This window comes from Mytilus galloprovincialis, chromosome 5 (genome assembly GCF_965363235.1).
Source record: "Mytilus galloprovincialis chromosome 5, xbMytGall1.hap1.1, whole genome shotgun sequence".
Taxonomy (NCBI): Eukaryota; Metazoa; Mollusca; class Bivalvia; order Mytilida; family Mytilidae; genus Mytilus; species Mytilus galloprovincialis.
The window spans coordinates 75,496,657-75,523,721 of NC_134842.1; the positions used below are offsets into that span (position 1 = coordinate 75,496,657).

Genomic DNA, 27,065 nt, shown 5'->3' on the forward strand with positions numbered 1-27,065 from the left:
TTGCATACTAATAATATAATTTCTACAGGTAAAGCATACTGATATAAGGCAGAATGTATACATATTTTGTTAAGAATTTCTTCACACTAAAATGTTAAATAAAAGTGGAAGCATAGAAAAACATGAATATTAAATGAATTTAGAGTAAAACATGAAACTGAAATTTTAAATGTCTGATTGATTTTGCTGTTTTCATTTTTAGACTATGTTGTAAGATAAATACAGATGCAGCTTAAACTACATGCAAGGTGTAAAATTCTCAGCAATTAAAGTAAAATCACAAAGTTTTCAATTGTAGAATCTTTTGGTCTGTACCTGTTAAATTGTAACTGCAGATTGACCCCTTCACGACCCTCACTTCATTTCCATTCAATGATATGCAGTGCTGAAAGTTACTGTTGCCAGGCAACCAGGTCAAAGTAGCAGAGTTAGGAGTGATGTTGCTAGCGATCAGCTGACTAGGTGCAGGAACAGCATCTGTTATCATGGAAACAGTTTATATATGATTGGTTATTTGAAACTGAGGCTAATGAATATGCATATGTATAATTCACAATTTCAGAAAGCTTTTTCTGTGCAACTGAACTAATTAAATCCAACTCTAAGAATCAAATTCATCTTGCCTCATATTTTAAAAAGGGATATAATATTAAATTGCATCAGCATTTGGCAGATATGCTAATGAAAAAAAGTTTTAATTCAACATGCAAACACATTTTTTTTTACCATACCTTTTTTAAAATTTTAAAAAGATTAATTCAATGTTTGAAAACAAAATTTTAAATTAAGTAACATAAATTATAAGCACATTTAAAAAACTTTTTTTTTCAAAGATTTCCTAATCCATTTACTTGCAAATCTTTTAGACAATCTAAACTCCAAAGAACTTAAAATGTTAATGTCGTGCCACAAAATAAAATTTTTTAAACGTGATAAAATGCATAGAAATTGTGAACTATTTATGATCATGATAAAGACTACATGTATTTTCAAAATGAAGTATATATATAAATATATAACAGCAGAAAAACATTTAAACATGGCAGACACACAACTGTAAAAGTGCTACAGTGAAATCTATATTATTTTTTATTATTCAATACACTATTCATACATAAATATATATGTAAGCTTTAGTAATATAGGGTTATTGCATGAATATTGGGGAATATTGTCCCGAGTAGAATTTTATATTGCACAAGCTTGCGAGTGCAATATATGTTCTGCGAGGGACAATATTCCCAAATATTCATGCAATAACCCTTTTATTGTATAGCAATATAAAATTTGAGAGTAAAAATTGGTTTAAACTAAGATTTTGTCGTTGATGACGTCATAAATTTTGAAGATTTATTGCACTAAGTCAGTAGTGCAATATTAGAATTTATTGCACGTTAACTTTTGGTTACGTTCTGTGGGAAATATTATATTGCTATGCAATAATAAGGTATATTAGAGTACTGCATACACAAAGAAAAGCCTTCAATTAATATAAACACTAAAATCTACTTTTCATATACAGAGGGGTATAATTACTATGAATAAAAGGAAATATGGGGTTTACATCAACGTAACCCATATACACAAATATAACATCTTTATTCATTAGAAAAACTTTGAAATTTTTTTTAAGCAATTTAAAAATGGAAAATTTTCGAAATATAGTTTCTTTAAGAAATATTTTCTGCATATAAATAGTCTTAAAGGAATTAAAATTCAAAGTTATTATTTTTTGTTTGTGTGCTGTTTTTCCAAACTCAAAACAAGTGTAATTTACCCCCATTCTCTATACAGAGATTTTCAGTAGCATCATCAAACAATCCAGTATTAATAAATTGAATAGGACTGCATTCTGAAGTATTAAATTTGAAGTTATCATAAAATGGCAAACCCAATGAAAATCAGCTATTCTCCATGTCATATTCAGATTCAGACCAATGTGTTGTAATGAAAAAAACAAATATAATATTACATAAATAGTGGGTTGCAGAAGGAAATCTTCAAGATCAATTATTCTGAAGATGCTGGAAATTCAGTCACACTTGACAGATATATCAGATGAATATAAATGAATTAAATGTATTTGATTAAAATAAGTTCTCACCTTTTCCAATCAGAATAGTAGCCTGATTATCTTGTGATAATCCTTTGCTGGAAAGGCACCGGACACTGATTCTATGTACCTAGAATGAATGAATATTTTATTTGCAAAAGCATATATAATATGCTTAGTGGCAATAAGGCCAAATAAAAATATATATGTGTGGTTCAAGTTACATACCTTTAAAAAAAAAAGTTGGTAGGTCGGCAAATTTTATTTATTTTTTTTCTAAATTTTATTTTGGAATGTCAAAATCCAGAAAAAAATTGTGTTTACCGAAATTGTTTCTGGTATTATACACGTCAATACCGGAAGTCAGCCATTTTAAAAGTGTTTGGTTGCATTTTACCTTTTTAGTTAATTTTGTTGCATTTTGACAACAAATTGTTATGAATTCTTGCATTTTATCAATAACAGATACTTCTGATGGAAATTCAGATGACAGAAATCTACAAATTTTATTATTTTAATTCACCATCTTCCAAATTTGATCGTTTGAAAATTTATTTTTCCGAAATGGAAAAAAAGTTCTAGGGTCAGGGGGTTTATACTAGGGTCGGTTGGGTTACTGGAACCACACATATATTTTTATTTGGCCTAAATAGACAGGTATATACAATGTACAATATAGAAAAAAAATACAAACATTGATGCAAATGTCAATGCTTCATTTGGTGTATTGTGATCACTTGTGCTTTGTATTGATCTGATTGGTTAAGATCTTTTTAAAATACTTTTTCTAGTTTGTTCTTACATTCAATAGTTACAGATGCGACTGTCATATGGGGTTTGTCTGGCTATAAAACCAGGGTTAATTCACCATTTTCTAAAAAATCAGGAGCCTGTTTTAGTTTATTGCTGTAAATCATACATTTTTTTAATCTTTTTTTTTTTATTGTTTTGTACATATATCAGGCAATCAGTTTTCTTGTTTGAATTGTTTTAACACTTGTCTTGCCACGGCTCTTATAGCTTGCTATGCATTACAGGTTTTACTCTTTGTTAAAGGCCCATGCAGTGAGCTATAATTGCTGATCTGGTGCAGAATTTTCTCATTTGCAATCACTATTTATATAAGGGAATAAATACCTCCCAAAAGCGCTACTAGTTTCTGCCTATTCAGCCAGAGAACTTTCCAATCTTACTATCAATTTTTCTTTGGTTTCAAGTAGTTGCATCATTAGCTATCTATATATTTTGAAGCTAGGAGCTATTCCATTTAAATGTATCTGGGAGGGTAGGGAGGGACTTTCAAAATAAAAGCATACTGAAAAAAGACCCATGACCTACATCCAATGATTAAATAGCCCTGACTTTTTTTAGCTATTTTGTTTTATTTTCTTCAGATCTGTGGGTTTTCCAACGACTTTTTGGTTTCCTTTTCCTTTCTCGCTCGGTGAACCATTATAAGCTTAGATATTTTTATGCAAATAAAACAAAAATCTTGTTCATCATACCTGATTACAATCCACATTCTCTATAAGAGATTTTGTTCTTTCGTTTCCTTTGACTGTGATGATGACCTTCCCATCTAGACAGACATGATATACTCTCACATCCTGTGGAGCAACGCCATCTGGTGGCTGCCAAGTTATTACAACACTACTCCCCAACTGACGCTCAAGCACCAAATTTTTAGGAAAAGGAATTACTGCAAATGAAGTAAAATATTGTTTGATATTTCAAGTGATGTAGGTATTACATATTATTATGTATCTGTGTAAAGATTGTCAAATAAAATAAATTTCTTCATTAATACTTCGTAACAGCTCAGATTAAGTTTGTAGCTATATAATTTTATCATAATATTAAATGTTGTTAATATCACAAGATTGAGCTATTCAAAAGATTGTAAAGGACTTGTATTCAATTTTAAATTCAAAAGTTTTTATATTTAATTATTGTATGCATAAATGATTAAGGTTGTAAATAAACAAGTCTATCCATTCTCTTAAATTAGGATTAGCTTGGGAATAAATTCTCTTCAAAACACATAAATGTAAATAAAGTAAAGTATCAAGTAAGCAGGATATAAATCAAGAAGTTTACTTGAATGTTAACCTAAAATATGATTGATTGATTAGTTGATATTAACACCACTTTCACCACAGTTGGCTATATCATGGCAGCAAATATTTATAGATGGAGAAAACCTAGAGTGAAGATCAGTCAAATGCAATTTGTTTCAATCATCTTAGATATGAACAAACAGGGTGTAAACAAATGTCAATAAGACAGCAACTACACAACACAACAAAATTTTGTCTGGCCTTACTTGCATGTACTATGTAATGAACTCTTACCTGTACTATCTATATGACTAGATATTTCTGATTTCTGTACACTTAAATCTTCTAATGCAGGACTCTTACTATTGGAATCTGAAAATAACCAAGCTTGTATTAAATCCATGGGAAAATTTATCGATTGTTACTAATGAATATAAGAATATATGAGACAAAAATAAACAGGTTAGCAATCTAACAACATAATAAAAACAAAAGGCATAATTCAGGGTTTGATATTGTGTAAAACTATTTTCTGCAGGTTTTAATAGTTTGACTGTCTACTTTTTTACTGGATTCAAAATCATAGTAGTTCATAAAGTTATGTATTTTCAAAAATGCATTATATAAAATCTTTGGCTATGTCCAAATCATGTAATATAAGTCACATTTAAAAGCCATTAATAAATGTTGTGTGTAAAGCAATTTTTGACAACATACAGAACATTAATTCCACATCAAAATTTACTCTCAGATAAAATAGGATAAATTTGAGAACATTGTTTTGAAGATTAAGATAAGGGGACACATGACAAGGTCTTCAAATTCTAAATCAGAAGACTGACCTCCCTTCCACAACCTCTATTCTTGAATATAAAAGTATTTACATGTTTGGTATTTAGTTGAATTTTGTCTCCAAATGATCTCCTCAGAATAACCTTCTGACGTCAAGCAAAAATCACATTTTAAGGCCATAAAAAAGAATAGGTTTGTTTGCCCAAACCCTACCTACCCAGAAAAAAGCTGCCTACTCAAATTATTTTATTGTCCTGATTTGAAGAAGTTTTTTTTTAATCAGATAGGCATGAAGAATAATAAACATCTGATGCTTCAATTTCTTTTTTTGAAAAAAGAAAAGAAAATGCCTACCTACCTACCCACTGTCTCAACCTTGGGTAGGGTTTGGGCAAACCAAAATATTTTTAATTGTGGCCTAATTGTGATGTCAAATATTTTAAATTGTAATGTCAAAGTTTTCAGCACCTTGTGTGATTTTACATAATGGAGGACAAAGTTGCATACATAGTGTAAATATGTCTAATGATCACTTACTTTTAGCTGATTTAGTATCCGTTTCTTCACTACTATCAAAGTCTAGTTCTTGCTGGAGACTATTTGCTGCAGTACTATCATCGTCATGCTCTTGAGGATTATTTCCTGACATTATTGCATGAAATTCTGATAGATCATCATCTAAAAATAGAATATAAATTTTTATCTGTTCATTAGTTTATGAGGGTTGCAATGGGGGTCCCTTCAAGATGAATAACGGTAAAAATTCTTGCCAAATGACTTCAACAGTATTTTTTGATGTAGGACAAGTAAAAGTTGTACACTTTCTGTAAGACAATAAAAAATGACTAATTTTGACAAATCATGTTATTTTTTTTTCTCTCCAAAAAAATATCATGGTAACGATTATTATTTGAGAACATTGACGAATCATGATAGGGATATATAAACGAAGCATGGTAACATTTTAACCAATTTGAAGATCTAAATATTTTCAAATAAGGTTATCTAAACAACTAACCTGACAACTTTTCTATGAAGTTGGACGGCACCAGACCTCTTCTTCCATCCATCAACTCTGCTTCAAAAAATCCATCCTAAAAAAATAAACATGTTCATATTATTCATTTATGCAAATTAATATGCAAATTAGAAGACGTCAATTACTGCAAAAAGTTATTTCCTGACAAAGCTGATCTTTTGCCATTGTAAGAAATCTTTTGTGATTATAAATTGATTTGATTGTTGGTTATTTAAAGTCCTTGTAATTATAGAGCTTAACCCATAAACAATAATTGCTTGAATAAGTAAAAAAGAGGTTTTATATAAATATAGCAAATTTGAGGGTCAGTGTCAGTAGTAACTTCGTAACAATCACTTCATATTTTCAGAAGCCAGGACCTATTTTCCCCTTCAAATTGAAAGTATAGTTTTGAGAAACTTTTTTTTGTCTAACTCTGGAAACATTCTATTAATAGACCTTTTCTTATATCATTGATATAGGCAAAACATAAGTTGTTTTGTTTTCCCTCAAAATGCAATAGTTGTAGCTTGATTTTACTTTTTTTACTTGCTCCTAATTCACAGAGTACCAGAATGTCCTAAAATAGAACAGCTTACCTGTCAAAAAATTATGTACTCCAGAGCAGTAATATTAAAATAGTGAATTGATACTATGAAGAAAATAGTTTCAAAGGGACAATTTCATACACTGTATATTATTAACTGACCTCATCCATGTCTCCATACACCAAAACATAGTCCCCTGAGCTAAGTGCTAGTTCTGCGTCGGGATTATCATTTGGCGAATGTTGATATGGATCGTAGGTATATTTAGCAATATAAACTGTAATTGGACCTTTCTTCTCCAACATGGCTGTTCTATCCTCTGCCATAAAATCATCTTTTGACTACAACAGAAATATTGACATTCAGGTAATTATATACTACCATTTCCTTGTCAGGGTCAGAGAGATAATAGTTTTTTTAAGAATAAAATGTGTTTCTTTAACTTGGCATAATTATGTACACATAAAATATTTACACGAATCATTTTGCTGTTTTTATTATCATGTTTTTTCTTTTTCTTGAGATGTACAATGTTTTATGGTTTGATGAAAGACTGGCCTACAATTTAGCTGCCAATCAAATGACTTTTAACACATTTACAATATTAAAAGTAACCTACTTCCCAATATAAGATTTTCCTGTGTTTTTTTAATTTGTTTTTGTAGGTTCTAAGAATTTACACAGTTGAATTTCAACATGGATTTGTTTGATTAATTGGTGTTTAATGCATCTTATAACACTATTGTGCTATTTCGTGTTGATCTGTATCTATAGGTAGAGGAAATCAGATTGCCCACAGAGAACCAATGACCCTCTGTATGCATTTGATCATGTTCCTACCTTTCTATCAAAGTTACTCTCCATCCCTGAGTCCTCACCTTTATCTGAAAAAATACACAAATATATATTACAACAATGTCTGGAACGTCAACTTTATAATCAAATAATCTTTTTTTTTATTTTCTAATAACTAATAGTGAAAGTCATTTTCAATCATCTTTTTTTTAATTATGACATTTTCATTAACAAGACACATTTCCTTGTCCATCTAACAATATAAGAAATGAAAAACAATTTCTGAAACATACACTTTAAAGTCAATTAATTTTTTTTAATAATAATAGTGAAAGCTAATTTAAATCTTCTTTTTTTCCCAACAAGATGTACTTCCTTATCAATCAGAAATGAAACATTGTGATTCATTAAATGATTTCAAACAGAGATGATGGAGTATTGAAATAAAACGATTGATAATACTGTTTCTCTTTGAAGTAGATATTATTCAATTGGAAAGAATCGCTGACAGAAACCTTTATTAAAGCTAGGCTCACAAAATTGGCTTATAACTATAACTATTTTTGAGGCAGACATTTCCTTATATAAATCCTTTGAAATTGTCTATTTTATTTAATCTCAAAAGTTTTAAAAATATCAGGTAATGAAAACCAAAACCGCTCACTCAATAAAGGCATAGGTACAGCAAGCAAGCATTTTCATCTTAAAAATTTAGTTTCCAACCTTTTGAATCAATTAAGTCAGATTAAACTTACAAAATAAGTAAAATCCAACTTGATCTTACGGTTGCAAGAAAATTGGTTTCCAGAACACATATTTGGCTCTAGTTTTGAAATAACTTCCACTGATCTTGTCTATAAATGTTATCCATTTATTTTGAATAAATGCTATATAAGTGTGCATACCATACATTGTCATACCCTTTTAAAATGCATGCCCTGATAAATAAATGCACAAAGATTGATTGATTGATAGTTACCTAAACATCCAGTGGCAAATATTTCATGCATGTTCAGGACAATATATGTACAAAGAATAGGTAGAATAAATATAATGGAAATAAAGAAGTTATTTCAAATTATATAATATGTAAAATAACTAGGTGTTATGGTACCATAGAAAACAGTTCAAAGTCATGCAAAAACAAGGGTAAAATAACAAAATATTCAACTCCAAGGAAAATTCAAATTGAAAAGTCTCTTATCAAATGGCAAAATCAAAAGCTCAAACTACATCAAATGAATGGAAAACACGAATAACTGCACAGTTGTAAAAGACCAGGTGCTAAAAATTGAAATGCAAAGACAAAAATCCTGATATTATCAGACATTATATTTTGGTCATAAAATTTGATAGCTGCAGAACCATTATAGGCTCTTAGGTCCTTATGAAATTTTGGACTTTTGCAGACCATAGAAAAAGATTTTCCCCATTTCAAAACTTTCGGAAATTTAGAACCAAGCTGTATTACAATGAGATCTCTATAATGATTGGTACCAAATTTTTAAAAGAAAATTTTCTTAACACTATAACTGTTTCTTAACTTACAGTTTCTTTCCAAATGCATTTTTTTTCTATATAACTTTGATTGGCATACTTGATATATAGATGTGCATTTGTGTATATATTCAGATCAAAACAGATGTGCATCAAGGCAGTTTTATGTCAAGGATACAGGTATATCGTGTTCAGGAGGAGAATGTACATCATTGGCTTGTCTCTATCTTATATAGTGCCTAACTACATCTTATATATTGTGAAGTTATTTATAGTTTGGTAAAAAATTTTGTGTCAACAAAAAAATCCATTACAGCTTTAAAAACTTGAAGATAATTTATATATCATCTGAACTTCAAATGATATAAATCTGAGCAAATTAAACTATTATTTTAAAATATGTCAATTACCATGGATTCATTATTAGTTGTCTGATACCAATTTTCGTGGGTAAAGGTAAACAATAAATGTTTCATGAAATACAATGTTTCTATATACCTATATACTGACTTTTCCAAAACAACAACATAAACTATCCAAATAAATGCAATTTTTATTCAATCCACAAATATTGATTCCCCACAAAAATAAATGAATCCACAGTACTTAATCAGTGATTCTCTATTTTCACAAAAATTCTTACAAAGGGTGTGTGTGTGGGGAGGGGGGGGGGGGGGTCACAGTTCTATAAATAAACAAATATCCAGAGAGTACAACCTTCAATAGGGATAACTTCCTCTGAAATCACTTCCTGTGAAATCACTTCGTCTTCCGAATCGGAGGAAGCCTCTAACTCTTTCAATTTCTTTGCTATTTCGTTTAATTCTGGATCTTCATTCAGATCTGATTGGTTGGCTAAATCTGATTGGTTGACCTTGCCCTGGTCTGGAGAAAGACCATTGGACAATTCTACTTCATCGTCGTCTGCAAAACCTAAGGTCAAAATACAGAACATAAAAGGACCATCACCATGTTACAACAAAATTAACAGGCGAGGTCAAAGCTCAAGGTTAAAATAAAAGGTCATATTACAAAATTAAAAAAAAGGTTTGGAAAAATTGAAAGCAGATTAAAATCAAATTAAAATCAAATTAAAAAGTGGTTTAAGAGAAGAGTATTTCACACTTAATATATACAGTGTTTACAGAAATGTTAGCCAGTAAACTAATATAGTACAACTGCTTAAATATAATATATAATATTTTTGTTATTATAAACTGGACATTTGAACTGACTGTTATTACTATATAGAGTAAATCTAAATTGGGAGAGTTAATATTGTATCCAGGGTTTCTTTCAAATGCCTATTTCAAATCAATTCTTGGTTTTAAAGGATCCATAATTTTTTTGAGATAAACCCCAACTTTCAGTTCCATATTTATAAACAAAGAAAAGAAAACACAATACCACCCCTTTTGTCAAAATTTAAAATTATTAGAATTTTTAGAAGATTTCCATTTTCGGCAACTTTCTTGTATCATTTTGGGAAAAGTCTAAAAATAGTTTTAAATGCTATTAATTATCCGAGTATATCCCATTAGCCATTACTATATGTATATATACCAGTACAAATAATTAATGCAATAAAATTAAATAAAATCTGTTTATTTTCAATTAACAGGCAACAAATATTAAAAAGATTTGATAAATTAAAAGAAATATATAAAGTTGAAATGTAAATCAATGCAGGCAAAGCAGAGGTCCAACTAAGGGGAAATATAAAAATATCCCTTGAAGGACCTCTTTGCTGTCAGGTGACTACAGGTAAGCAGGTAACAGGAATGTAAAAATAAGATGAAAAAAACCTGTATAAAGTGGACATTACCTGTGTCTAACGATTTAGATGATTCTATAATATTTGTATCATTGTTTTCTGTATGTTTCTGTGAATCGTATGCCGATGAACTAAATGAATCTAAAAAAGAAGAAATAAATCAATTAATGGATGCAACAGCTTTTATTAGGATTACATACAATGCAAATTTACGCTTAAATTTCATCAATATGACCAATCATGTTAATTTGTATGTTTCAGGTTTCTTTATCATGCCTAATGTTCAGCCTTACCGTTAACTTTTTTATTAGAATTACATACAATGCAAATTTCCACATACATTTCTTCATTAAGGCCAAAAAACATAATTTGTGTGGTTTGATTTCCCTACCTAGCCTAATTAATGTTGAGCCCTACCTTTAGCGTTGTATTTCAAATTTTTTTTTTAAACATGCTCTGTTTTTAAAAGTCCTATTTTTTACATGTTAACAATAATCACCATGTAATTTAATAAAACCTTTTGTGGATTGTAATCTTAAAGAACAAAAACATCCATTAATTATAGCACGATCATTGTTTGATAATTCACTTCCTGGTTTATACAAATTTCTTGGGTTGCAGTCTCATCAGTGTATACCCCATAACTCCTTTTATTCACCGAACATTACAGGCAAAAAGATTAATTAATACCTGTATGCAGGGTTTGTGTAAGAAGACATTATTAGAGAAAAGACAAACCATGAATAAAAGTCTATTAAAGAACGTAGTGTTGAGCCCTACCTTTAACTTTTTTTCAACAATTTTTAAGTTTGCTTTGTTAAAGTCTTATGTTTAACATATTAACAAGCACCACATGTGTAATTTAATACAACCTATTGTGGATAGTAATCTTTAAGAAGAAATAAATCCATTATTTGATAACAATTAGTCTCTTCCTGGTTTATACAAACTGCTTGGGTTGCTGTCTCATCTGTGTACACCCCACAACTCCTTTTATTCATCGAACATTGCAGGGAAAGAGATTAATTAATACCTGTATGTAGGGTTGTTTAGAAGACAATATAGCTTATAGACTAACCATGAATAAAAGATAACATAAGCATGTATACAGCAAACCAGCTTATAAGACAATACAACAGATCGTAGGCTGAACTACACAAAATAAAGGTTGGTTTTTAAACATGAGGATCAAATAAATAAAAGACTGAATCCAATTAAAATTTAAACATTTCCTGGGTATGAAAATTTTATTCCTTTTCACGTAAAATATTTATGCTATTTTTTGTACATTTTACGTTATTTCAGATGTATTGCGTTACTTCAATGCTATTTCAGATATATTGCGTTACTTTTACGTTATTTCAGATGTATTGCGTTACTTCAATGCTATTTCAGATATATTGCGTTACTTTTACGTTATTTCAGATGTATTGCGTTACTTCAATGCTATTTCAGATATATTGCGTTACTTTTACTTTATTTCAGATGTATTGCGTTACTTCAATGCTATTTCAGATATATTGCGTTACTTTTACGTTATTTCAGATGTATTGCGTTACTTCAATGCTATTTCAGATATATTGCGTTACTTTTACGTTATTTCAGATGTATTGCGTTACTTCAATGCTATTTCAGATATATTGCGTTACTTTTACGTTATTTCAGATGTATTGCGTTACTTCAATGCTATTTCAGATATATTGCGTTACTTTTACGTTATTTCAGATGTATTGCGTTACTTCAATGCTATTTCAGATATATTGCGTTACTTTTATGTTATTTCAGATGTATTGCGTTACTTCAATGCTATTTCAGATATATTTCGTTACTTTTACGTTATTTCAGATGTATTGCGTTACTTCAATGCTATTTCAGATATATTGCGTTACTTCAATGCTATTTCAGATATATTGCGTTACTTTTACGTTATTTCAGATGTATTGCGTACTTTTACGTTATTTCAGATGTATTGCGTTACTTTTACGTTATTTCAGATGTATTGCGTACTTTTACCTGATTTATTATGAGTTGTTGATGATGACGTATTATGAGATTTATTTCGAGGACTATTTTTAACTGACTTTGTTGCAGCTCTTAATTGTTCTAATTCTTCTGTTAGAACTCGATGCCTTTCTTCCTGTTTTTGGCACTGATCTTGTAAATTACTGACTCGACCCTATAAATAGAACAGTAACTGACGTAACAGCAATATTTTTATAAAATACAAATAAAATAATTCAGGTAAAAAAAAATACTTCTTTCTTGAAATTAGCATTGTTATAACAGCTTGAAATATGTTTCTTGATAAAATTTTGTCAGAAAATCTTGATATAATTTTTTCTTCACAGTATTTTAATGAGCAGATTTTGTATAATACCAAATTGGGATGTTTATAAACCTAAAAACAATCCATAGGAAATCCTGTTAAACATTGACCTTTCATTAAAGCAACAGTTATGTAATTGAATTTCAGGAATAATTTTATTCAATTTTATATTTTGAAACTAATGATGTCATATATCTTATCATTGCATTATACTTGGCATAAAATTTGCATATAAAGTATTTAAAGTCAACAATTATAATTGATGGTAAATGAAAAGTGCAACCTTATTATATATATTAATGGTAATTTAATTGCTAACACTGTTAATGAGATTGTACCCTTTTCTGGTTGTTTCCTCCCTTTTAAGGAGCACCAAATATTTTGCTAAAAATACAATGAGACAAACACCCCCTTTAGGAAACACATTTTATAATTTAGTGAAGTCGTATTTAAAAAAAAACACTATTAGTACCTGTAATTTACTCAGAGCATCTTCATAATCTTTTTTAGTTTGATCATGTGCCTGAAATAACACAAAACATAATATAGCATACAGTATATAACATGTATAATTCAATATTAATACAGTAATTTGATAAATAATATAGCCTTGAAACCTTTATAAACTGCTACAAAAAAATAATTGCTGAATCATCATTTTGTGACTTCAACATTAAAGGCATTTGATTCATATATTTTCAGTATGCTAGAAGTTAATAAATCTCTTTTTCAATATATGTATATCTGGAACTAAGCACGAGTCCAAATTGTTTTGAAATACTGTGGCTTCATTTATTGACGTGGATACCAATTTTCGTGAATAAGGGAAAAGTTGCATTTTCGAGGATATTTGATATCAAGATTTTGCCAAAATCTGTCTCAATACCAAGAGGAAATTTGTTCTTCGTTGAGCATTTAATTTTGTGGTTTACCTTTACCAATGAAATCCTCGAAAACTGGTATCGAACGAATAATAATGTACAAGGTCTACCTGTTGTAACTGGTCATAATGTGTCTGTTTTTCCTGTAATTTCTGCACTGTTTTTTGATGATCATGTTCTAACTGTGTGAACTGTTCTGCTGTGTCCTTGAGATTCTGAGAAAAATAAAATGTTTTGAACAGAACTTTCTTTACTTCAACATTATTTCCATAAATACATGAAGTAACATATATATAAGATTATCTCTGACACCTTAGTTGAAGTCTAATGGGTTATTTTGCATTGATCATTGTGGTGCTGTCTCATTAAGGCATACCCTCCATCTAGTTTTATTCATAATGAATTCTACAAATATTTATTTTTAAGAAATCTTTATTTAGAAACCTGTCTTTTGCACTGAAAGTTATCTTTCATTTTGATGTCAAAACTCCCAATTGTGAACACCTTCTATTTGCAGTTTAAATGACATATTCCTTTTTGAACTAATTCCTCACTTTTAACATTATATACTATCAATCACTTGTGGTCTCCTGATAACTTAACAAAAAGTAGCTGAGCCATCTGGTAGAGTTAGGACATATTTAAATAATTGATTCATTTATATCACATACTAAGTTTATATCCCATTATAAAGGTTATTTCAACAAATAATCATTACTTAACTAAGTTAAAAACTGATCATTAGGTATTAATAGTGAGACTTAGGAGTTAACCTTTTTTTTTTTGGGGGGGGGGGGGGCACAGCAGTTAAATGTGAAAAACTGTATATCTTCTTGATATTCTTTAAATAAATGTCCCTTCCACAATTATGACTCACAAAAACATTTTGTTAAATTAACGAATGCACTAAGCCATATTAAATATAAAAATATTTGAATGTCTGCATGATTTGAGAAATAAGACGGTAAAAAAGTTAAAATGATATGAAAAGCAATCAATTTTTATTTATTTATAATCTTAATCTTTTTTTGCCATTCAGTCTACATATATAGGAAAACTAAATTTTCTACTCCAAATTTCAATACATTATTTTGACTTAGCTACATCAGATTATAAACACCTAGATGGCAATGATAAATCAGCATATTGTTTTCTCGATAATCTCCTTACAGTTGCAAAGCATGGGATTCAAAACTTTTATCTGTGTGTGTTTATTAGCCTGAAGTCAAATCTTGATCTATCAGATAAAAATGTACAATCATTGAAAATGCACTAAGGTATGCAGCAGGATAGATATCAGCAATTATACAATCTAAAATACCTAGCAGTAAAATTTATACAAGACTCAATTAGAATTATTGAAAAATCTTGTTATTTCAAATTTTTATTTATCAATTGTCAAATAGATCTATAATGCCATGTCAAGACTGAAAATTAAAATAAGCAATTGTTGGATTAAAACATCAGCATCTATCCATATTGGTGGTATTTTGGAACACAATACATTCTAGCACTGAAGAGCGGATTTAGGGGGGGGGGGGCCAGGGCCCCCCTTTTTTGGAAAAAAAATGGTTGCTTATATAGGGAATCATTGAAGCGTGACTGGAGCGGGCCCCCACTTAGGTCAGTCAGTGGGCCCCCACTTATGAAATTTTCTGGATCCGCCACTGAAAAGGCATTCAACTTTCATTTCTTAATGTATAAAGAAGATGTGGTATGACTGCTAATGAGATAACCTCCACTAAAGACCAAATGACACAGAAATTAACAACTATAGGCCATCAGACAGCCTTCAACAATAAATACTGAATCTCTTAAGTATGACTGAACAGTACTGATTTGACTGCAAGCATGCAATGTAAGTTAACAGCACTGTGTTGACTACAAGCAAAACATATTAAAAGTACTGATTTGACTGCAAAATATATAATATGTGTCTTTCGTTATCATATTTTGTTTTTAACATTCAGGTTGTGTTCAGATTAAGTTGTCCGTGTCTGCTTAAATCAGTATACTAGTTTATTGCACCACAGGTAAATAATGAAGTTGTAATTGGTTTTATGGATCCGTAGGGGGTTAGTAAATTGCAATGCATATTGGGTTTATGACTTCCCATCTACAGTTAATGGTGACATCATCTATTGCAGTTCTTGTGTTTCCTTTTTTCAAAGTCCTTAAGTATGATAAATTCATTATATGGTTCACTATGAACTAATAAGGAATTTACTAACCTTCTATAGATCTGTTGGGGGGTCAGTAGTGAACCATATAACTCATACTATCATACATAGGTTAATGTATTTACCTTGACTGTGTCTTCTAACTCTGTAACCTGTTTCTGAAGACGATTTCGTTCATTTTTGGCTTGTTCACATTCTCTTTGAGCTTCAGTAAGATTGAGTCGTAAGAGGTTACATTCTTCACTGACCTGTAAAAGAAACAGACACATACATTGCAGTATATTCAATCAAAGGAAAATTATATCAATTACTTTATTCATACAATATCTTCATTGAGTTTATTATGATAGATAAGTTTGCTTATTACAGTCAAGTCAATTATCTTAATTAGTGAGAGGTTATATTTACTCCCAATGAGAGTTGATGACCTGACTGTGGAAACCATTCAATTTACAAACTAAATACATTTAATATTACATTTTTATAATCTATACCACTGAGGGAAAGTTAAAATCAACACTGACCAAGTGAGATAATACATATATTAAAACTAACATTTCTCCCTGTGTTTCAAACATGTGTTATAGTATGCCATATCTGGTTTAGTGTTAAAATAGGGGTGAAACCCTTATAATAAGGCCTGGTACTCTATTTCTGTTTCTAAATAAGAATTTTGTTTTTCTAAAGATCAAATATCTTTTTTCGTTAATTCATTTGACCAATGGTCAACCAGACAGATACTTAATAAGATGGAAAAGAAATAGATCATGGTTAAAGAGATGCAACTATTTCTTCATTTCCGACAGGAAGTATGCTGGAAGTATTGATCTTTATTAGATTGTCTTGTATTAAGTCTTGTATTAATGGTGTTTTACAAGGTTAAACCTAACGTTCAGAAGTTAATAATAACTCTGTAGAGGGACATTCACACTACTGGATCATAGACAGCATGTACTAAATTATACTTCTACAAACTTTCATGAAATACAAAAAGTCAAAAAGACATTCACACTACTGGATCATAGACAGTATGTACTTAATCATACTTCTACAAACTTTCATCAAATACAACAAGAATGTGTCCTCAGTACACGAATGCCCCACTCGCACTATCATTTTCTATGTTCAGTGGACCGTGAAATTGGGGTAAAATCTCTAATTTGGCATTAAAATTAGAAAGATCATATCATAGGGAACATGTGTACCAAGTTTGAAGTCGATTGGACTTCAACTTCATCAAAAACTACCTCGACCAAAAACTTTAACCTGAAGCTGGACAGACGGACGGACGGACGGACGGACGAACGAATGGACGGACGGACGGACGGACGGACGCACAGACAGGTGGGGCATAAAAAGTCAAAAAGACATTCACACTACTGGATAGACAGCATGTACCAAATAAATTCTACAAACTTTCATCAAATACAAAAAGTCAAAAAGACATTCACACTACTGGATCATAGACAGTATGTATTAAATCATACTTCTACAAACTTTCATCTAATACAAAAAGTCAAAAAGACATTCACACAAGACAACAGACTCAAACATTTAATAAAATTATCAAGAAAGTGAATTTAAAATGTCTTTCTTACTTGTCTAGTCACTTAAGGTGGTACCTAACACTACAGGGAGATAACTCTGTAAAGTCAGCTAAACGTTTTAATTACGTTGTGTTGTAAAAGGAAATTATTAAGCTGCTCAATGATCAAAATTGGTGTTTGTCAAATTGCTATATAACCAGTGTAATTTTTCTGACAAAACGATTGGTCCAAAATTTTTAAATTTTTACATTTTTGTCAAAGGATCAAAGTAAGTATTTTGTAAACATTTTATGAAAATTAAATGAGCCAAATAAATTTTAGTTAAGGTGTTGGGTACCACCTTAAAGAGGGTTCATTTATCATCATGGGTACCAATTATCGTGGATAAGCTTTAAAGGAATGTAAACTTACATTATCATGGAAATCAAATTTCATGGTTTTTAACCAACTCCTGTAGAATTTTTGATATGTGTTGAATATTTATATTTTCGTGGTTCACCTGTACCCATGAAATCAAGAAAAATTGGTATCCAACAAACAAAAATGAATCTACCGGTAATAGAAAATCTCTACTTTTGCTTACTGTAAGTTGACAGTCGACACAACCTGACATTCCTTTATACACGTACTCCAAATTGAGCATGTTGGTTACAATTATTCATATTACAATTATATTTTAAAATTTTCAAAAAATAAAAATTAACTTTCTTTTTAAGTCCTTATCTATTTACCCAATCCATATTCCAATTTGCATTTAAAAATGCAGCATTGAAAACTTCTATACATTGTAAATCCATACCAATATATTATTATTCTGAACAAACTATGACCGGGTAATTTCATATCTTCCTGTTTCTAGAAATGTTACAAAACAGGAAACAAATCATTTATGGAATGGTTACTTCCTTTGCAAACTGTAATAGCTATTATAATCACTGTATTTGTACTTTTGACATGGCAATATTATACATTTGCACTTTGTTCATCAAAATTTTTCTTTAAAGATCCCTCCGGCAGCATGGTCAAAATTAAGACTTTACTGTTTGACAAATTTTTTTCTGTGTCAAATAGTGAAATTAATATGATCGAGGCAGGCATTACCTGTGAAAGGGGACGAAGTCTGTATGAATTATTTTTTTTTAATTAAAACATGTTAAAAAAAGAAACGGAAATACCGTAACGTTTCCGATTTTGGTTCTGATGTTAGGGATTCTAGTTGTGACGTTATTTAAGTTATGTTGTGACATATTCAATGTAAACAAAGAAACGTTGTCATCAGGTAACGTTTTTTTTCATATCAAACAATTATTAAAAATGAATTGGTATTGAGTTCTAATCCTATATTTTACTAGACTGATAAATATATATTTCACTCAAAGTCTCATGCCAACAAGAGTAGATTTCTGTGCAGATGCAGGGATTTAAAACAGTCTGAAAACAAAAAAGTTAATGATTTTGAGTTCATTAGTAGAATGAAAATTTTTGGATTTTTTTTTTATTATTATTATTCTACTATAGTTGGTGACTAAATATTATGTAACCTTCTCCAGGCCAGGAATTTCCAAAGGGGGTTACTGAAACTCGCAAACTCATTTTGATTAGTTACAATTGAAACAGAACATCAACTTTAACAGTGCTTATTGGGGGTTCGTACAAATGGCTACAGGAGCGTTCTCTATATATATGTATTTAAGACAAAATACAATGTAGATATAAACCAACATAAGAGAGAACAATTAAGTATACAGTATTATTTTTTTCAATTCAAATTTTTTTTCAATTTGAATTGTTATTTAATTTTTTTACTGTTTAATCACTACAACAAAAAGACTTGAAAACACTACAAAGACTTGAAAACTGTTTTGTTTGAAACTATTCCTTTTTGCTCAAAAAGAAAAAAAGAAAAAAAAAAAGAAACAGTTGCATGCACTCATTCATTCATCCCTCAATGCTGGCAAGATGCAGCATCTTTTTTCCAACTTTTAAAAACATGTAAATTCTGAATAAGATTTAAGGTGGTACCCAACACTTTCAATAAAATTTATTTGGCTCGCTTAATTTTCATAAAATTTTGACAAAGTATATACTTTGACGCTTTGACAAAAATACAAAAATTTCAAAAAACTTTGAACCAACCATTTTATCAGAAAATTTAAATTGGTTATATAGCAGTTTGACAAACACCAATTTTGATCATTGAGAAGCTAAATATTCCCTTAACAACACAACGTAATTAAAACGTTTAGCTGACTTTACAGAGTTATCTCCCTGTATTGTTAGGTACCACCTTAATACTTTTTATGTCATCATTTAGATAGAGAACACTGACCTGTAAACTCATGTCAAAGCACTTTATTTTTATCTAAACGTCTGTCAATGAAATAATTAGAGTTGATTATGGCTGTCTATGTTCTACTTAATCCAAGAATTATTGTGACAGATGCTTAGATAACAATTCAAGAGGAGTACAACCACATCAGATAGGACAGAAGTAGCACTTGACCTACATTTCACACTTGAGTGCTCTCCAATAATAACAAATTATATTTAACAAGTGAACAGCTTCAGTATTTTACTATCTGGTACCCTTGGATAATGACAGCTAGTAGATGTGAAGTAGAGATCGGACCAGGATACCAGGCTTAAATAGTGATTATAAATGGAAAGACTAGAAAAAAGGATCTTGGTAAAAGAAAAACATTTAATTTCACTCAATCAAATCATACATTCATCATGTTAGAAAAAAGTTAGTTAATTCAAAAGAAATCAATTTTTTAATAATGGATTTTTTCCTTTGTTCATATGTAATTTAGATCTAACATAATGAAAATTTAATGAGATATTAGATAGTCATGTCAATATTTCTAAAGTATTATTATCTTGTTGATTTTTATATGATTGTGTGATTAATATTGCTTTGGAAAAATTGAACTGCAGCAGAACCATTATAGCTAGTAAATCTGTCCACAATTTTTTTTATTTACAAATGGTCCATTAAATTTGACTTTCATCAAACGCTTATTTAAAAAAATGTAAGCTACTTAAAATATATTTTTTACTGGTGATACAACTTGATCATAACATGAAATGGAATATCCTAAAACATTGTGGCTGTCAGTTTTTCCGAATTTCTTTATTTAATTATTACACTCAACCCCTTAAGTGCCCAGACAGTTGAACTAACTTTTGACATGGAGTCTATCTGAACTATGAGTAAAGAGAAAGCCTATATAATTGGAGAAACCTTAAAAACAACAATTATATTGCTATTTCCAACATTAAAAGTATCACACATCCAATGCTAATTAGAGACCATAGAAGTTTACCCATGTTTAAATCCTGTATATTCATTAGAAGAAACAATTCAAGATATAAAACAAAGACAAAGAAAATTGCACGAATTCCAAATCTTTTCAAATACATCTGTGTATATGTAGATGAGTATAAACATGATAGAGTAATAGTTTGCTGAGCTAAGAGGTCTCAAAACACAGCAGCTACAAATGGAACCTTTTGTTAGAGGAGCCATATTCATTTATAAATACATGCACTTTTTACAAAAACATGCATGCATTATTTTGAAAAACAGAAAAAAAATCACAATTGTGATATATGTTATCAATTAACTAAACAGTACAGATTTTTTGTGTAAGAATTCAACTGAATCTAAGACAATCGCATTATGTGGAAAATTTGCAGTAATTCATTTAATGATATAAGTAATTATGATGGTATACCATTGAGAAAAGTGTAAATTAGATTTTCAGCTGTAGTAGTTTCTCTGTCTGGCCTGTCTGAATAACAAACTCAACCAGAAAATCACTCTTTGTGTACTTACTACATGAACAAATTTACCAATGGCTTTCTTTTATTGACATTTAGAATATATCCATGATATCTATGTCTTAGTGTAATTATAAAAATAAGACAATGTGGTATGATTGCCAATGACACAACTACATCCACCAAAGTTCAAATTGAGTGGATTTAAACAATAAAAGGCAACTGTATGGCTTTTAACAATGAAAAACCCCATACTGTATAGAAGTCTGTAGTTTTAGCAGTCTAATTTTCTTGATCATTGGATGCTATGTAAATAACATATAGACATAATTTCCAAATGATTATTGAATAAAAAGTGATGTTTAATAAGTAAAAAAAAGTAATGTTAGTAAAAAAAAATTATGTGCAACTTGACAACAGTCATACTTGACAACAAACTTTAAATTTCACCTTTACTTTTAACTTTTGATTAAAATGCAAAATTATACAGCATCAGTAATTGACTTTTTGCATTCCTTTTAGGGCCGATAAAGAGTATACTCACTTGTTTTATAGCATATGGAATGTATGGAATTTTATCACTTTGCAAAGTTTGTGAAGGTACAGCACACGAACAAAGGTTATGCCCCATTGCCTTTACAGTGCTTTCAGTGCTTTGATCCAAGGAAAATTCTCCATTACGATTTCAAGTTTTATTTTGCTTAAAGTATCTTCTTTGTTTTGTCAGATAAACATTAATGTTCGTTTGATCTTCGGCATTGTTGCAATCTTAATGTCTAAGACACTTCCTGCGCTTTCTCTGCTTCAATTTCTTTACATGTATGTATAAAGTCTAGACAAAATGATATTAAAAGTTTTCATTTGAAGTTCTTACACTCTTGAGAATCTAGTGGAGAAATTTTAGAAAAATCTAATCACAATTTTATAAACTTTATGTGATTCTCAATATCAACTATTATTAATAATCCATTAGCTATAAATTGATTGTCTAGTTGTTGAATTAATTTTCAATTTTCTTAAAATCAATATTTTAAAGCAATCCATGGAGTTAAAATTTTCTGATTAAGAAAAATCTTTTACTTTAGAAAAAAAGACCAATTGCACTGTTGTTTTTAGTCACCAATGAAGTTTCCATGTCACATATATATTAAATCTCCTAGATTGAATATTTTACCGGTCACTGTCGAATTTCCACATGCTTCTGAAGCTACATACACCTTATTTTGTGTCACTAGTTTCCCAAGATTATGCAAAATTTCCATGCCTTTTAAAGCATTGCAGCATTTTACAGATGAAATATTTTTCTTCATTAAAATCAATAACCACTGCTCAGCATGTACCCGTAATACCATAAGAACAGTATTACAACGGCATGACTGTTTAATAAAACATTAGTCAAGGTACTCCAGGTTGACTATTATTCTTCGTTCATTACACACAAGAATTATTTTGTTGTTGACATTTTGTGATTTTTTTTCTCTTGTCAACTTCCTGTAATCTAAGCGATCTCAAACTAAAAACTTAAAATAATTTGTAATTATTCCAGTAAATGTCAGTAAAAATTGTTATTGAGTTATGAGATAATAATTGGCGCTGATAGAATGCGGATGGTCAAATCATGTTTTTTTCCCTGTTCCACAGAAGCCTTGTGGGTTTTCATCAATCTCAGACAAATAAAATGTTGTTCATTTAACTGTTGAATATGAAGAATTTAATTGGATACAGATTTTGTCACCTTCATCAGTGCTCTTTATTCAACAAATATTTGTCATATCAAATTAACAACTCTTTAGACGTTGATCTCCATATACTGAGCAATATAGTTGTCAGACATTAATCTAACGTGTGACAAACATTTAAGAAGCAATAAAGCACTATTGCTGTTAGTCCACAGTTTTTAATATGTGTCATCACATTAAATTTCCATGTCAATTTTTTCAGTTAATATCTATGCGAGACAAACATGCAATTTAACTAACTACAATTAGCAAGTCCTAACAAACTGAGCAGTAATTGTGGTTTATCTAATTATAACATTGAGATTAATAGTTTCTATTCATTGCTTGTCACATTAATCAATATTTAATATTAAGAAAAGATGGAGCAGTGACACTGCATTAAGTATTATATAACCTCTGTAATAATTAAAAACATTTTATTGTTTTCAAACTATAATATTTAACAATAATTCAACTTTACATGCAGCAGGAAAACTTTTTATTTATCAGAATTAACTGACAAATTTCATAATTTTTTTAAATTGGTAGGTGATTATTTTTTTATTTTAATTTAGATATGTCCCGTATACCCCCAAAGAGAAAAAAAAATGAAAAATAATCTACAATCCAAAGATTACAGCTGTCTTTTGTTTAAGATGAATAAAATATTCCTTTTATTTAGTGGTACAATTTAGATGGCAGCATCAAAAGATAAATAAATATATCTTTTGAAATTAAGTTTTTACAAAAATAGAGAACTTGCAATTCTTAAACATTATAATATGCTTTTAAACTTTTTGTCACAAATCTTTTTTCAAATTTTACAACTTTTCTTCTTTTTTTAAAAATTATATTAAAAAAAAAATCTTATCATATGATTAACCCTTGTAAAACCTTAAGAAAAAAACCCCCAAATTAGCACCTAAGTTATATTATTGTTCTGCATCTGATCATATTAATTATAATGTGCAAGATTATGAAAATGTCAAACTCGACAGATTTGTAAACAAATTTGTTGTGTTTCAAATGTCAAACGTACTTAATACAGAATTGAAAACAAATTTGTTGTGTATGAAAAGATATCACTTCTCAGAGGGTACATTGATTTGTGAAGGTCCTCTACAGGAAGAACAATTTACACCTTCATATAACAACCTTGAACAATTTACACCTTCATATAACAACCTTGAGTTCAAAAAATCGCTGACCACTAAATAACGGAGATCTATTGTTTACTTAAAACATTATATAACCATCCCTTTTAACACATTTGTCTTTGCTAATTGAATAATCACAGTTCTTCACTGCGATTGAATCTGAGTTCATATAGATACTTTGAAGATTATAGATTTTCCTTTTTTATCGTTTGTTTGTTAAGATTTGATTTGTATAGAAAATAATCAACTTTGACACATGAAAAACATCTTTAAGTAGATAGTGTTACTCATTCTAATAGATTTTGTTCACAATCAAATTGTGCACTGATCGATTATTATATTCAAGTTTTAAAATCACATGTCCTTAGAAGTCACTTGAAACTAGTTGTCTGAATCAAAATTTATTCCAGGAATATGCAAGCTGTTTTTCAATTTCATAATCAGAGCCTTCTGTTCAAGACTGTTGAAAAATGTAAGAAAAAAAATATTTTCAAATATTTATTTTCTTTATGGAGTCCACTTTCTAAATTATCTTTATTCTTGAATCCATCAATATTATTATCTCCAGCGAAAACATTGCTCTCCAGAAAACATAGTCACTTTTAAATGCAGTTTACCAGTATATTAATAATTTCAATGTCTTACTCAACACAGCTTTTTAATCAAAACTAAATGAACTTCTTTTTCCTTACAATTATTTATAAAATTCCAAATTACTGTTTGGTTTCTGAATTGAGTTACAAACCATCAGAATTTGCATTCATTGATAAGTCTAATCCACAATTGCATGACCTGTGACCTTCCAAAAATAGAGTTGAATTATAAGCATAGTAGCCTTACAAAGTCACAGTCCTTTCTTTATCAAATTGAATATCTGAACATAGTCCCTATTGGAAATTCTAAACAAAAGTTTAGCCAACAATAGACTTTATTCTATATGTAAACTTATACACACTATATTAACTGTACCAAAACCACTATAAGTTCAATGACATTGTTCTAAAATAATAAATAGCAACTGATTTCTGCACTCATTTAACTTGTTCAACATCTAGCAATACCATCGTTAATCTATGAGGAACACATTTCAAACTCTGAGCTATAAACCTATAATTTAGCCACAATACTGAAATCTACATTATAGCGATCAGCTGGCTTGTAATCTGATTTCAAAGCTAACCTTTAATTTGTACATCTAATAATAAGTACAATCACAGGTAATTAAAGTTTTAATGGAAACCATATCATGTTTGATCAATATTCTGACTATGATAACAATAATCTGCTTTTGGTCTCAAAAGTCAGGAGTGTAACGAGGGATATTATACAAACACACAAATAACTGTTCAATACCTAACTCAGTCTCAAGATATTAGCAAGAAAAATAAACAGCTTCTTGGAGAATGTAAAAAAAGATATTTGGTATGATTGACAATGAGACAAGTTTTCCCAAGACAGCAGGCCCTGAGAGACCAAATGATGTAAAAGTAAGCAACTGTAGGTCATATGATACACTCTTCAACATTGAGCAAAACCCATACAGTCGTAATAGTCATGTTTGCAGTGTCAAAACATATGTTAATTGATTTATATTCTGAACTACAAGCGTTTCAGAATTTCTATAACAATTTTTCTTTTGGATACTTGAAATTGTAACTACCTGCACAACAAATTATGCATGAAAGACGATCTAGAAGGTAATTTTTTCACATTGCCAATGCTAATACATCTATTACAAAAAAAGACCTAAATGTTTTGGAAAAGCAAGACTGTGACCAAACGGTCATTCAATCTTCTTAGGCAGATAACAAAGTGACATTATGCTATCAGCAATAAAGGAATATCAACCAAAAGGCAAACAACAGTACAGAAAACACAAAATAGAAAACAAAAAAACAAACAACAGTAACAGAAACACAACATAGAAAACAAAAGGCAAACAACAGTACACAAAACACAACATAGAAAACAAAAGGCAAACAACAGTACGCAAAACACAACATAGAAAACAAAAGGCAAACAATAGTACGCAAAACACAACATAGAAAACAAAAGGCAAACAATAGTGTATCAGAAGCCTATTTAGATACTTTATATCCATCAATTTTACTTTAAGTCAAATCAACAAACTTTATATATTATTTCTCCCTAATGTAAAGTTCTTTCCTTGAAACAGAGACAGACAATCTTTTTTTATGTAAAAAATATTCAATTAATCTGAAAACAGCAATACATTTTATAACTGTAAAGCCATAATTTCAGAGAATATGTCCCTGTTGTACTGCTATAAAAATTCAAATTGATATATTTTTTTTCTAAAAATGTGATTTTTTAGTTGGCTGTTGTAATGTATTGGCTGTTGTAATGAAAATACATAACAGAGGAAGCGTCTCTCTAGCAAATTGGCTGGCTTAACACCAATCAGATTTTACATCTGAAATAAATCTGTTTGAAACTTAATGAAAATTTAATATTTATATTTATATCTATATTGATCATGTATATAGCCTGAAGGTTAACATCTGATTATGTTATAGTCAGTTTATTCCTTCAAAAGGCAATTAACACATGCAAGATATATTTTTCCAAATATTAATCATCATACAGTCTGATTTTAATCAAACCTCTCTCACAGCGCTCCTGTTTTACAATGTGTCGTGTGACATATCAGAAAACAGGAGAGTGAGAGGTTTGATTTCAATCAGACTGTAAGATGATCAACATAACTCTTAGATCTTTACTGTGGATTGATCATACAATACAAGTTTTTTTTTTTTTTGGGGGGGGGGGGGGGGGGGGTCAGAAAAATTAACATTTATTTTCAAGGAAGTTTTGTGCTATTGACACACACATTCTGCCGAAAAAGAAAGCCTCTAGAAATTTTATGAATATTTTAAGTTTATGCTCAGAGAACAATTATATGAATTCCCACTGAGCAT

General features: G+C 29.8%; 1 protein-coding gene across 20 annotated transcripts in view; it reads right to left on the reverse strand.

Annotated features, from left to right (window-relative positions):
- LOC143076423 (RIMS-binding protein 2-like) overlaps window positions 1–27,065 on the reverse strand; it is a 152,966-nt gene that overhangs the window by 24,529 nt on the left and 101,372 nt on the right. For 17 of the 20 annotated variants that reach the window (XM_076252192.1, XM_076252184.1, XM_076252191.1 and 14 more), the window contains 15 exons: window positions 16,047–16,169; window positions 13,852–13,956; window positions 13,333–13,383; window positions 12,548–12,710; window positions 10,586–10,675; window positions 9,478–9,693; window positions 7,309–7,352; window positions 6,630–6,809; window positions 5,921–5,996; window positions 5,440–5,580; window positions 4,405–4,482; window positions 3,559–3,752; window positions 2,105–2,183; window positions 1,778–1,852; window positions 316–477 (listed from right to left, as the gene is read on the reverse strand). In XM_076252192.1, coding sequence (XP_076108307.1) covers window positions 316–477; window positions 1,778–1,852; window positions 2,105–2,183; window positions 3,559–3,752; window positions 4,405–4,482; window positions 5,440–5,580; window positions 5,921–5,996; window positions 6,630–6,809; window positions 7,309–7,352; window positions 9,478–9,693; window positions 10,586–10,675; window positions 12,548–12,710; window positions 13,333–13,383; window positions 13,852–13,956; window positions 16,047–16,169 — 1,777 coding nt within the window. The remainder of the gene's footprint in view (window positions 1–315; window positions 478–1,777; window positions 1,853–2,104; window positions 2,184–3,558; window positions 3,753–4,404; window positions 4,483–5,439; window positions 5,581–5,920; window positions 5,997–6,629; window positions 6,810–7,308; window positions 7,353–9,477; window positions 9,694–10,585; window positions 10,676–12,547; window positions 12,711–13,332; window positions 13,384–13,851; window positions 13,957–16,046; window positions 16,170–27,065) is intronic. The other 3 variants (XM_076252195.1, XM_076252185.1, XM_076252196.1) reach the window with 3 other exon arrangements.